Here is a 12,106-nt window from a genome sequence, read left to right as displayed (position 1 = left end):
GCTCAAGACCATGGCCTCGGACTTGGAGGCATTGAGCCTCATCCCGGCTTGCTTCACACTCGGCCACGAACCGCTCCAGCGATTGGAAGAACAGTGTGAACAGTTCTTCCAATGTGAACAGTTCCTTCTGCAGCCTGAACTGCTTCATGATGAACATGATGAACAGTTCTTCTAGTTATTAATAAAATCATTCATATTTATCCACTGGACTAATTTCTCTGAACGAGCTGCTGTGTTTATCCGCCTTCAACCAGAACCAGAACCCAGTCAGTGACGGGTTAGAACCGGTGCTGTGATCTGATTGGACAGCGGTTGGTGATGTAACAGTTGAATTTTGATTTGCTGACCGTTGTCATGGTATCTGAATCTGTACTGGGTTTGTCCAGAACAAATTAAACTTTCCTGCTAAGCTAGCGTGATTGCAGATCTTCTTCCTGTTTTCAAAATAAAAGCGTGACCTGCTATGTTTCTTCTGATGCATGCGTCCTGATTCTGGTTCGTCCTGTTCTCTGACCTCTGACGTGTGACCTCTCCTCCTGCAGATGCATCTTCTCCTGCTAAAGCTCAGCCTCTTCTTCTGATGCAGCTCCCTACAGGCAAGTCCTCCGTCCTCCTCAGTAGATCAAGCATGTCAGTTGACCTTCAGCAGGTCACCCAGTGTTGATGATGCATCGTGGTTCAGACGGTCCTCCTGCCTGACCGAGGTCACCGAGGTCACCGAGGTCAGGCAAGAGGACTGTCATGTTGGATCATGTGACTCACTGAGCATGGATTATTGGCACCACACCTGGACCAGATCCTGCCTCGATGTTTAGACCAGAGAACGGATCAGACAGACGCTTCCCTCCCTGAACCCCCAGAACCAGAACACAGGAGCAGCTGGGTTCTCCAGATGTTCTACTGAGCCTGGTTGGACCTGCAGAACTTCCTCTGCAGTACATCACTGGCAGCAGGCTAAACACCCTTCAGGGTTTAGCCTTCTGCTTCAGTGCCAGAGTAGAACCAGGGACAGAGATGTAAATGGTTCAACCTGCAAGGAGCTGGCAGGTCTAGAAGAACCAGCGGGGAATGATCTGAACTTTGACCGACCAGAACTCCAAGCTGGTGGTTAATTTATGTCTCTAGTACACACAGTTAAAGGTAACCACAGGTCTGGACTCTAATGCCTCGTTTCCACTGAGCACTGCGGTTTGGTTTGCTGTGTTATGATTCAACGTATACAGGAGAACCTATCTACCGCCAGATGAACCCTTAACAGGGCGGATCGGGTTAAACCCAAATGCCTAATGTTGCGTCATAGTAGTGTGATAACAATTGTAACACGTTAGCATGTCTGCTAATAGTTTTTTCTGTCCACTGATCAATGGACGGTATTGTATGTTGCCGGTATCTCCACCTTGACTGTACCGTACCTCTGTCCTGGGGCCCTGCAGCTGAAGGGGCCCTGGAGCGATGCGGTATGGTTGTATGGCCGCTTTCACAATGAAAACACAATGCCGTACCAAACTGCACTGGCCTACCGATCAGTGGAAACGAGGCACTAGATGTTTCATCATGGGACCTCTGTCCGCTGTAGACAGCTCCACCCAACACCAGCCAACCGCAGAATAAAATAGACCCAACGTCTCAGTGATGGTAGGAAATCTGAGTTCAGAGACTGAGCTGTTCCTGCGGGATGCACTGGTTTCTGCCCATTCCTTTACATCCCATTATGTTTTCCCTTGGTTCTGGACTTGCTACCAACCTTTCAACCAGAATCTTTACATCTCACTCAGAGGTCTGCATGTGGACCAAATTATGTCCATCAGATTAGAACAATCCTTCATGTTTTCACCAGTCGGTGTAGAACTTTTGGATCAATCTACCTAGCAGCTCCTAAATGTTGAGTATTTATAAAACAGAAGAGAAACTAAAAGAATCTCATGGACGTTTCGCTTCTTTCAGCTGTCTCTGTTTTGGGGAATGCAGGACTGGTGGTGAATGTCCAGCAGCTTTTGTCTGGTCTGGACCTCTAGGTCTTTCTGGAAACCTTCCTTAGAGTGGATTGTACCCAGGTGTGGTGGGCACTGTAAGGAATGGAGTATGTTTTTGATATTTGTGCTGTATGCGTTCTCCCTCCTCCCTCTCTACTCAAGAACTTGGGCAGAAGGGTGACTCCCCTGCACCCATCTCTCCTATCTCCCCTCTCCACTCACCCGACTCTCTGGAAGAGCTGTCTCTGACCGAGAGTCCCAACCAGCCCCCTCCCCCAGGATCTGCTGCACCCCTGGGCTCCTTCTCCACCACACCCCCCAATATTCTCTCCAAGAATATGCCTTGGGATGGCGAAGAAGGCGACTCTGGACCCGGACGTGGTAAAGCCAAGGAGGACCTTCTAGATTCCCTAGCTGCTCCCTACCTGAGTTTAGGGAAAGACTCAGGGCCTCATAATCCGTGTGAAGACAGCGGCATTTCGTTTTCCCCTGAGGAGAAGATGATTAGCTCAGACAGGTCCTCCACCGGCCCCTCCCCTGTCAACCCTCTGATGATGGTTCATGAGTCTCACCTTACCTCCTCTAACCCAACAGAGCACTGGGATTCACCGTTCCTCTCATCTGAAGTCAACTCCAAGGTCTCCATGGATTCCTTCACCAAGGACACAACACCCATTAGCTCCTCCAGATATGAACCAGACGTTTGTGGCAACCAGTCTGATGAAGACGAAGACTTGAATTATGAGGTAAAGAAGAATAATAACCCATTTGATGGATATTCCCCGCTAGCCGACAGTGGCTATTCCCATTTTGGAGAATCAAAATCTGACACCAAGATGTCAGAGAGTCCCACACCAGATCTGGTCCAGTACAGGCAGACTGGAGAGTCCCAGGAGAACCAACCATCCATCCTAGATGAGGGCAAACTTTTCGAGACCACTAAGAGGGCCAGTGAAGCCCTCTTGGAGTCAATGAACCAGTTCTCCTCTGGTCTGAAAGAAGGTGAAGAAGAAGAAGAAGAAGATGAAGAGGACTCTGTTTTGCCGCCGTCGCTTCCAGACATCTTGAAGTCTTCCCCTCTCAACCCTGACAAAGTGGACTCTGGCTCTTCTGAGGGAAGTCCAGAGGAGCAGAGCCCCATCCTGGAACGCCGGATGATGGAGTCGCCCAACCCTCCGATCAACCTATCTGCTAACAACCCGTTTGCTTTTGATACCAAAGTGTCTCTCCTGAAGGAGATGACCGAGGAGATGGAAGCGAGATCTGCAGACGGTACAACTGTTGAAGACAGCAAAAGCTTTGGAGACTTTGATCTGGTCAAGGAGGCCGAGGAGACCACCCCGCCAAAGGTTAAAGCAGAGGAACCTGTCCAGATTGAGCAGAAAGACTGGTTCTCCAGCAACGATTCTCCCAAAAAGCCTGAAAGGTTTGAGCCACTTGACTTTCAGAGCAAGAAGACCACCGCTGAAGATTCAGACTCTGAGTCTCCGACCGCAGATTCCCTGTCGCCTGTTCTGGAGGCCATGGCCAAGAACCCCGCCAGCTTCCAGGTAGAAACGGAGAAGAAAGTCCTGAAGATGGAGCTGGAGGAGCCGGAGGTTGCTGAGGAGGTGTCTGAGCACGAGGTCTCCTCAGAGGAGTTTGAGTTCATTGAGCGGCCGCCCCGAGGTGTGATCGATGAGTTCCTCGAGGCTCTGGACCCCTCCAAGTTCTCATCCCCGAAGCCTCCAGAGATCCCCCTGGATGATGACCTTGGCTTTGGCCTGAAGGACACGCCTGCCGCTGTGGAAAAGGTTCCTGAGCCAGAAGCCCTTAGCCAGAGCTCCTACCATCTCCTCACCCAGGCCTCCCCACAGAAGACCAAGGCCGAGCTGGAGACCCCCCCGAGCCAGGCGCCACCCACCCATCTGCCGGCCGGGAACCCCGAGCAGCCGGCCCCCCAGAGGAGCGCCGCGGGCAGCAAACTGTTTAAGATGCCAAACCTGAACATAAGAGCAGGTAACAGAAAGTCGTCCCAGCATGGACTCCACCCCCAACCCCACCCATGTCACCTCCCCTGCCCCCCTCATTCTCTGCCCCCCACCCATGATCCACCCACAAACACATACTCCTTGGTTTCCACCAGAACCTCCATCTTCATCCACATCCCATCCATCTCCACCTTTCAGTTTGACTCCACCTCCGCTATACGTCACCTTCTGTTCCTGCATCGTCCCGGTTCTGTTCTGGTTCTGTTCTACATTAACTCCTGTGTTTGGTTCTGTTGGACTTTTGGAGCTTTTTGTTCATTGTTGAGTTCTTGTTTTCTCCTCTAACCCGTCCTCCGCCCTGAAACATTCTCGCTCCCTGGTGAGCGGAACCAGAACCGGGCCGGTCCAGCTGCTGTCCTCAGTATGAGGGTGCTGAGTTAGACTCCTGTATCCGAGCAGATATGGCTCTGCAACCCAACACCTCCTGAGGGGCCCCAGCTCTCTGTCACCAGAACCGGACCGGACCGGACCGCTCTGTTCTCTGCAGCCCTCATCTCTGGACCTGCTGGGTTCAGAAAAACATTCATAACCAACAAAATTAAAGATTTTAATCAGATCAGAAAGTAAAATGTTATGAAACGGATCAGGAAGCAGAAGCCAGGTAGATGGTCCTCCTCCCCCCCCTTCTTCCCCTCCTCTTCCTCCTCTTCCTTTTTCTCCTCCTCCTCTTCCTCCCCCTCCTCCTCCTCTTCCTCTCCCTCCTTCTCCTCCCCCTCCTCCTCTTCCTCTCCCTCCTTCTCCTACCCCTCCTCCTCCCTCTCTTCCTTCTCCTCCTCCTCCTCCCTGCATTGCGACATTCTCAGCTCCTCTCTCCAGAACCAGTCAGCAAATGTTCTGCTGATGTCATGCTGATCCGATCCGATCAGCCTCATTGATCTGGTGCCTCATCAGGTTCTGATGGTTCTACTGCTGCTGTTTTGCTGGCTCAGATATATTCATACACCCTCCAACGGGATCAGCTGGATGCTGAAGCAAAATGTTTGCTGTGGCTATAAATATCTGTCAGTAAATAGAATAATTATTAACAAAAGTAGAAGACAGGGAATCTGTTCATTATCAGGATAGATAGTTCAGCCTCAACATTTTATAAATAAACCCATAAATTATGTTTATGGCATAAATACAGACAAGCTTCTCTACATTATAAAACAGTCTATTAACAAAAATAATTCAGCCTAACATTTTAATCACCAATCTAGTAACTCTCAACTAAACTACTGATGAAAAGATCAAAGAATGATGTGGTGGACACACTATGCTAATCCACTAATAGCACAGCTAATTTTTAGTTTTGCACATTAGCATATTGCTTGTAGCACTTAGCTTAGCTAACCCTTTTTCCAGATAAATTCCAAAGTCCTATTAGTAGAAGCATTTCTGCTATGCGCTAAGAATAACTACAACAATAATATCCTTTATTTAAAGGCGCCTTTCAAATGCAAAGCTAATGTTTTATTTAGCGTGTTAGCCAGTGCTTAGCTCACTTAGCTCCACAGCGCTAATTTACCATGCTGCAGTAGTGGGCACACTTCAGCCAATCATGTTGCTGTAGCACGTTAGCATTAGCTTTCACTAATTACCATGTTGATTTTGTGCTTTAGCATTAGCTTTAGAGTTAGCACAGCTAACTTTTTAATGAGCGGTGGCCACCTTTGGTAATCAATAACTGATTAGATAATTGATTCTTGATCTACTGAGAAAGTGATGAATTTAATTTCTGTCTTCATAAATGAGACATTTTACGGACACATGTAGGTTTTTTGTTTGATTCTAATTAAAAACGCTGCAGCTGAAGTGCCATTTAGCATTCACTAATTATTTTAATCATGACTGTACAACCTACTAGTTTCCTTCCAGTCTGGTCCGTCTGGATAACTTGAAATGCTGCAGGTGTTTATCGATGAGCCGGTTCTGTTCAACCCACCGGGTTTACGCTGCTGGATCAGAACCTTCATCTTCTTTCCAACAAGTTTTTGATTTTCAGACTGACAGCAGCTGGAAAAAAACTGTTCAAAGGAATCATTAAAGGTCAGAATGAATCATGTTCATGGAGAGTGCATGGATTCTGCAGACTGACTACAGGTCAGAGGTCATGTTGGTGTTGACGTGGTTGGTGGGGGCTTTTAGCTTGATCCCCCAGTGCATCATGGGAGCTGGAGTCTTTCCTGCTGTCTGGGTCTGACTCAGTTTGAAGCTTCAGACATGAAGTCTGATGTCTCTGCATTGGACCAGAGGGAGCAGCTCCCCCTGGTGGCTGAATGCAGCCATTAGCAGAATAGACCAGCTTTTCTCAAATGTTTATTTTTCCTGATTAAATAAATAAAACTGAACTTTGATGGATTAACACTGGAGATCTTGTTGGGTTTAAGGCCTCACAGAAACTCACTTTGGAGCGCCGTTCTTAAAGTTACTGTCAAAAATTAATTAATTAACACTGATAGAAGAAAATATATGAAGGTTTAGTTTTTAAAATCAGTTTCAACCAGCTAAGTGTTAAGCTGGTTATCTAAATATTCAGTTTACAAAGAAAATATTTCTCTAACTGAAAATTTAGCTCCAAAATATTTAGCTTTACACTAAAGACATATGTAGCTTTATGCTAAATATTTAGCTTGGAGCTAAATGTTGTGCTAATAGCCTGAAGATTTGCTAAGTGAATGAATCCTCCATGTTTCCTGTGTAGCTGAACAAACAGCGGGACGTTTTCCATCGATCCGGCCCGATCGGCGCGTCGTCATGGCAACCTGAGCTGGTCCCGCCCAGCAAGAGTCAGAATATAATCTGGACCTTTAATCTGCAGGAAGCAGGTCCAGATGTTTCTACGGAACAAAAGTGTTCTCAGATCCTGACCCAGGGGTCAGAGGTCACTGCCTCACATGGAGGCCAACGGTCATTGAGCAGCTGGTTACAGGAGGAGGAGCAGCTCCAGTGGGGCAGGTCCAGTTGGTTTTGTCAGAACCAGGTTAGTATAGAGAATAATGCAGAAAGGTTTAATCTGGAGGAGGAGGAGGAGGAGGAGGTCCAGGCGGCTCCAGGCTCTGCGTCACGGTTCAGTCAGCTGACAGCAGGAGGAGCTGCTGTCCTTCCTCCTCCTCCTCTTCCTCAGCCTCTCTCTCTGCTTGCTCACCCGGTTGGTGGGAATGTGTGTCTGCTGATCGGGTCGGATCGGGTCGGTCGGCATGGAAAGCAGCTGCTTGGAGAGGAAGGAGCCGGTCAGCCAGTCCTGGAGGGAGCAGGGTAGGCTGGTTCTGGTTGGTTCTGATTGGGTCCAAATGGTTCTGATTGGATCTGGTTGTTTGGTTCGCAGACGGGACCTTTGGACATGCAGCAGGCCGGGTCAAAGGTCAGGTTAATGATTGGTTGCAGGGGAACTGCAGTTAAAGCTGCAGTCCGACCAGAACCAGCTGCTGAGTTCTGCTCATCAAGCAGTCAGCTGGAGGTCTGCAGAAGTCCAAACGGGTCAGGCCCTCGGTGCCGCCTCCCGACCGCTGGGTCGGCGATTAGATCATTGATCCGTTTGGTTCTGGAGAATGGTCCAGAGGTTATCTGGTTCTGACTGGGCCAGGTTCTGTCCTGCTGGAGGTTCTGGATCAGAACCAGGAGGAAACAACAGAATCTATCAGAACCGGCTGGTTCTGGTCTGTTATCATTGATCCAGCTGCATGGTGACTCAGCAGCTGTGTGTGTGTGTGCCTCAGCTCTGGTTCTGGTGGACCTGTTCTCCCAGCATGCACCTGGCCTGCAGCTGATTTGAATGTTGGGCCTTTTATCTGCAGCGCTTTGCTTTTACGACCTGCTTTTACAACCCGGGCCGACTGAACCAGGCTTATCAGCGCCGGGTCGGGTTCTGGACCAACTGAACCCAGATCAGCGGTTCTGACTCGTCTGGGACAGAACTCGGAGTCTCAGCCAAGAGGGACATGGTGGTGGCAGCATCATGCTGTGGGAAAAAGGTCAGATAATTATGGGATGGTTGAGATCAGAGCTGATTCATGGGATAGAACGGCCTAGTCAAAGCCCAGACCTGAGTCCAGCTGGTTGTAAACTGATCCAGATGTTCAGAAGATCTGCAGCCAGACCCGGTTCTGGGTTAAAAACAAGGGCATGCCGCACTTTTCAGATTTATATCTGTAGAAATATTGAAAAACGGAAATAGTTTTCTTTGTTTCCTGTTGTGATGATAAACTCATTTCCATCGCAGGCTGGATGAATTATTTAAATTAAATAAGTTATTGTGAGGAATTTGTCCAGATTTATTAATAAATGGGTGAATATTTTAATACGGTAATAAACTCTCCTGGCTGGTTTATTGATCATATATTGGAAATAAATCAGTAAATATGGTGATTGTCTCCTCCGTGGGGGCCGAGCTGCGCATGTCCCGCCCCCCGCCCACGGAGCGTGATCTCCGGTCAGCCGGAGGCGGAGCCGCCGTGCTGCTGCTGGAGGCTCCGGGAGGTTCAACATGGACGCCGAGAGGGGTTAGTGAGCTTCGATGTCCTCTGGTAGCGCTCTGGCAGCGGGCTTTGGCCGCCCGGGAGGCGTGCGGTGTGGGGCTCAGACCGGCACCTGCTGCGGGAGGAGCCCGCCTCCTGCGGAGGTTAACCCGGACTCTGAGGTTCGGTCCCGGCGTGAGGCGGGGGTCTGTCCGGGGAGAAGGGAGGTGAAGCGGGTCAAACGGGACGAGTTGAACCGGAGCGGTGGTGAAACCAGATCTGTGGCCAGGTAGAGAGCGTTGCGGTGCGGGCTCTATTTTTAGCCGGCTCCGGTGCCGCGGGCAGCCAGTTACCATATGAGGCAGGCGGCCACATTTGGAGCCCCGCTCCCCCTTCCTGCTCCGCCCGGTCCGCCTCAGCCGCTGGTTCTTCTGGGAACATGGCTGTCCGCAGGAAGCTAACGGTTAGCATGCTAACACCGGCGGAAGCGAAGCGGAAACGGCGGCGGGTTGAGCGGAAATGATCATTTCTGGTTTAATCGGAAGCAGCAATCGTGTTTAACTGAATAAAGTTTATATTTAGGTCGAGTTTAAACCCGCTGAGTTGGACGCAGGTTAACCTGCAGGAGGATGAAGTTAGTCTGTGATTCACAGCGCATTAAATATGGGAAGCCTTATAGAAACATCAGCAATAACTTGGTTATTCAGACTCTCATAACAGAAAACAATCTTAGAAATGACACAACTTAAAACAAAATATTTAACTAGCAAGCTAAATATTTAAGAAGATAAGTAAATATTCTGTAAAAAGAATATTCATCTAGTTTTCAAAGTAAATATTTAGTTTAGAGCTAAATATTTAGACAGTGTAAAGCTAAATATTTAGCTTCCAATGTAAGCTTACTAAACATTAGAGCTAAAATTAGTTTGAAATTGTGACATTTATCAGTGAATGAATAACAACAAGGTGCAGATGTGTGTTTTCCTGTGTTTTCTCCTGACAGGCAGAATAGTCAAATTATTTTGAGTGTAACTTTATAAACCTGCATAATGATGAGTTGTCCTGTTTTAGCGAGTGGATCAAAGTCTTTCCTCAGGCCTGTGTTTATGGTTCTGTTCCAAAACGGACTGCAGGAGGGAGCTACAGGATCTGAACCTTGGACTAGACCACTCTGTTTGGTTCTGCTGTAGAATCACAAACTTTAACCATTTAGCAGCTCAAACTGCCTGCAGCGTTAGCTTTAGCATGACATCAGCAGGAAGTGACACGTCTCTGAGCGGTTTGGACCTTCGGAGGCGGGACCTGATCAGAACTTTGGTCCGGTTGAACCAGGTTTCCCTCCATCTTCATGAACCAATCATCTGCTCCGATTCACCTGGATCAGTCATTAATGTTTATCAATTCAGCAGTGAAGCTCTGGTTCTGGTTCTGGTCACCAGGCTTCCAGCAGGTCACCGTCTCTCTGTGTCTGCCCCCTAGTGGTGGAGCTGGTGTACTGGCGCGACGTGAAGACGACGGGCGTGGTGTTCGGCGCGGCGCTGCTGCTGCTGCTGTCGCTCAGCGTCTGCAGCATTGTCAGCGTCTGCTCCTACATCGGCCTGGCGCTGCTCTCCGTCACCATCTGCTTCAGGATATACAAGGGCATCCTGCAGGCCATCCAGAAGTCCGACGAGGGCCACCCCTTCAAGTGAGTCCGCTTCTGACCCGGTGCTGATCCGTTCTGGCCCGGTTCTGACATGACACCTTAAGATTCAGTGCCTCAGATGTTTTAAAGTAGAATAATAAACACTTCCTGGTTCCTGGTCCACTTTGGTTCTGTTGGTTCTGTTCAGTGGTTCTGGTCCAGATGAGATTATTCCAGCTCCACGGTTGGTTGATCCGCTTCTGGCTGCAGATCAGAACCTTTCTGAGTCCAGACTCATTAACTGGGATTACCAGGAGCTGAGCTCTGAGAATCTGGACCAGAACCAGCTGGATCAGAACCAGCTGGATCAGAACCAAAGCAGGTTCCTGCTCAGTTTGCAGCTCAGATGAACCCAAACAGAAGCTGGAATCGTTTTTTGATTTTTCAAAACCACAGAACCAGACATGGGGCCGAGTTGGACTCTGTTACCATGGAAACCTTATGACTCACCTCTGTCCTGCCCGCAGGCTGTACCTGGACCAGGAGGTGGCGCTGTCCGCGGACCTGGTCCATAAGTACAGCGACGGGATTCTGGAGAAGCTGAACTGGACCATCAAGGAGCTGAGGCGTCTGTTCCTGGTGGAGGACCTAGTGGACTCCGTCAAGGTGAGGCAGAACCTCTGGATCCGGTCCTGATTGGTTCTGCTAATAAACGGATTATTAAACACGAGGTTCTGACCCAGTTTCTCCCGCTGTTTTCCTGCAGTTTGCGATTCTGATGTGGATCCTGACCTACGTTGGCGCCTTGTTCAACGGTCTCACTCTGCTGATCCTGGGTGAGCGGCAGCGCCCTCTAGTGGCGTTTCTGTGGTAGTGGCGGTTCTGTGGCGGCGCCCCCTGGTGGCGCTGCAGCAGGCGGTCCTCTGGGTTCTGATGATGTCCTCCTGTTGCAGGTCTGGTCGGAGCGTTCAGCTGCCCAATCATCTATGAGAAACACCAGGTAGGACCCTGACATTACCCAGAATGCACCAGCAGTGCTGCTGGAGGTCCGTCCTGGTCTAACTTCCTGTCTCCCTCAGGCTCAGATCGATCACTACCTGGCGCTGGTCACCAACCAGGTCAAGGATATTGTGGAAAAGTAAGTTAACAGAAACTAATATAAAGTCAGACTGAGAATCTTGGCTGAGTTTCAAAATAAAAGCTGTGACTTTAGGAAACAGGCTTTTAATGTGAAAGAGCTTTACCAGGAAGTAGATGTTCATACCTGATGATGTAACCACGTATTCTAGTGATATGAACACTTTGTGTAATAGAGTTTAAATTCTATTAAATAAATGATTCAGGATCCCAGTGGCAGAGGAGAAGACCTCACTGGTGTCACTGGGAGAGCTTGTCTGCTTCTCCACACACGTTAATATTCTCAGCATTAATGCGTCTGACACAGAGCATCACAGATGATGCTGCAGCGTTTCCTCACTTCATTTCTGTCATTTCAATTAGCGTAGTTTTGAGGTCGGTGACCTCTGACCCCTGCTGATGACCTCACAGTGAAACATCGACTGGCCCTTTAAGGCGCTGCTGTCAAGAACATCAAGTGTTTTATTTTGACATGTATGGCGGCTCACTTCTTGCCTCCTGTTTCCTGTTTGTGTTTCAGGATTCAGGAAAAGGTTCCCGGACTGAAGCGTAAGACGGAGTGAAGGAACGGGAGGTCAAAGGTTGGATTCAGGAAGTCCTGATGGGAGGGGGGAGGGGGGCTGGAGGAAACGAAATGAAGGAGGAAGAGGAGGATCAGGTGGGCGCTGCCCTTAATGTATTTGTCAGATTATGAAACTTTTTTTTTTTTTTTTTTCCATTTCAGAATTCCTTATTTTGTGCTTCTGGGAATTGTTCAGTGGCTTTGATGATGATGATGATGATGATCATCATCTGTTTTATTTCTGTGAACCAATCAGAGTCTCAGAAACATTTTAAAGCTGGTTGGCCCCGCCCCCTTTCCCTCAGCCTATCACAGGCGGCTGGCAGCAGCAGGTTGGGGAGGGG

General features: G+C 49.0%; 1 protein-coding gene across 10 annotated transcripts in view; it reads left to right on the top strand.

Moving 5' to 3' along the window:
- The window catches only part of LOC106938601 (reticulon-4-like), a 19,862-nt gene extending 8,080 nt beyond the window's left edge, over positions 1 to 11,782 (top strand). For 3 of the 10 annotated variants that reach the window (XM_015020700.1, XM_015020703.1, XM_015020705.1), the window contains exons 2-9: positions 543 to 596; positions 2,136 to 3,971; positions 9,919 to 10,126; positions 10,591 to 10,729; positions 10,830 to 10,899; positions 11,017 to 11,063; positions 11,143 to 11,201; positions 11,721 to 11,782. In XM_015020700.1, coding sequence (XP_014876186.1) covers positions 543 to 596; positions 2,136 to 3,971; positions 9,919 to 10,126; positions 10,591 to 10,729; positions 10,830 to 10,899; positions 11,017 to 11,063; positions 11,143 to 11,201; positions 11,721 to 11,763 — 2,456 coding nt within the window. In that variant the 3' untranslated portion in view covers positions 11,764 to 11,782. Of the gene's footprint in view, positions 1 to 542; positions 618 to 2,135; positions 3,972 to 7,101; positions 7,241 to 8,377; positions 8,485 to 9,918; positions 10,127 to 10,590; positions 10,730 to 10,829; positions 10,900 to 11,016; positions 11,064 to 11,142; positions 11,202 to 11,720 lie in introns of those variants that run through there. The other 7 variants (XM_015020702.1, XM_015020704.1, XM_015020706.1 and 4 more) reach the window with 5 other exon arrangements.
- The last annotated feature ends 324 nt before the right edge of the window (positions 11,783 to 12,106 follow it).

This window comes from Poecilia latipinna, unplaced genomic scaffold (assembly GCF_001443285.1).
Source record: "Poecilia latipinna isolate Pla-1442-1.1 unplaced genomic scaffold, P_latipinna-1.0 Scaffold2640, whole genome shotgun sequence".
Classification (NCBI taxonomy): domain Eukaryota; kingdom Metazoa; phylum Chordata; class Actinopteri; order Cyprinodontiformes; family Poeciliidae; genus Poecilia; species Poecilia latipinna.
The sequence above is the reverse complement of the archived record's forward strand: the minus strand, read 5'-3'. Positions and strand labels throughout refer to the sequence as shown.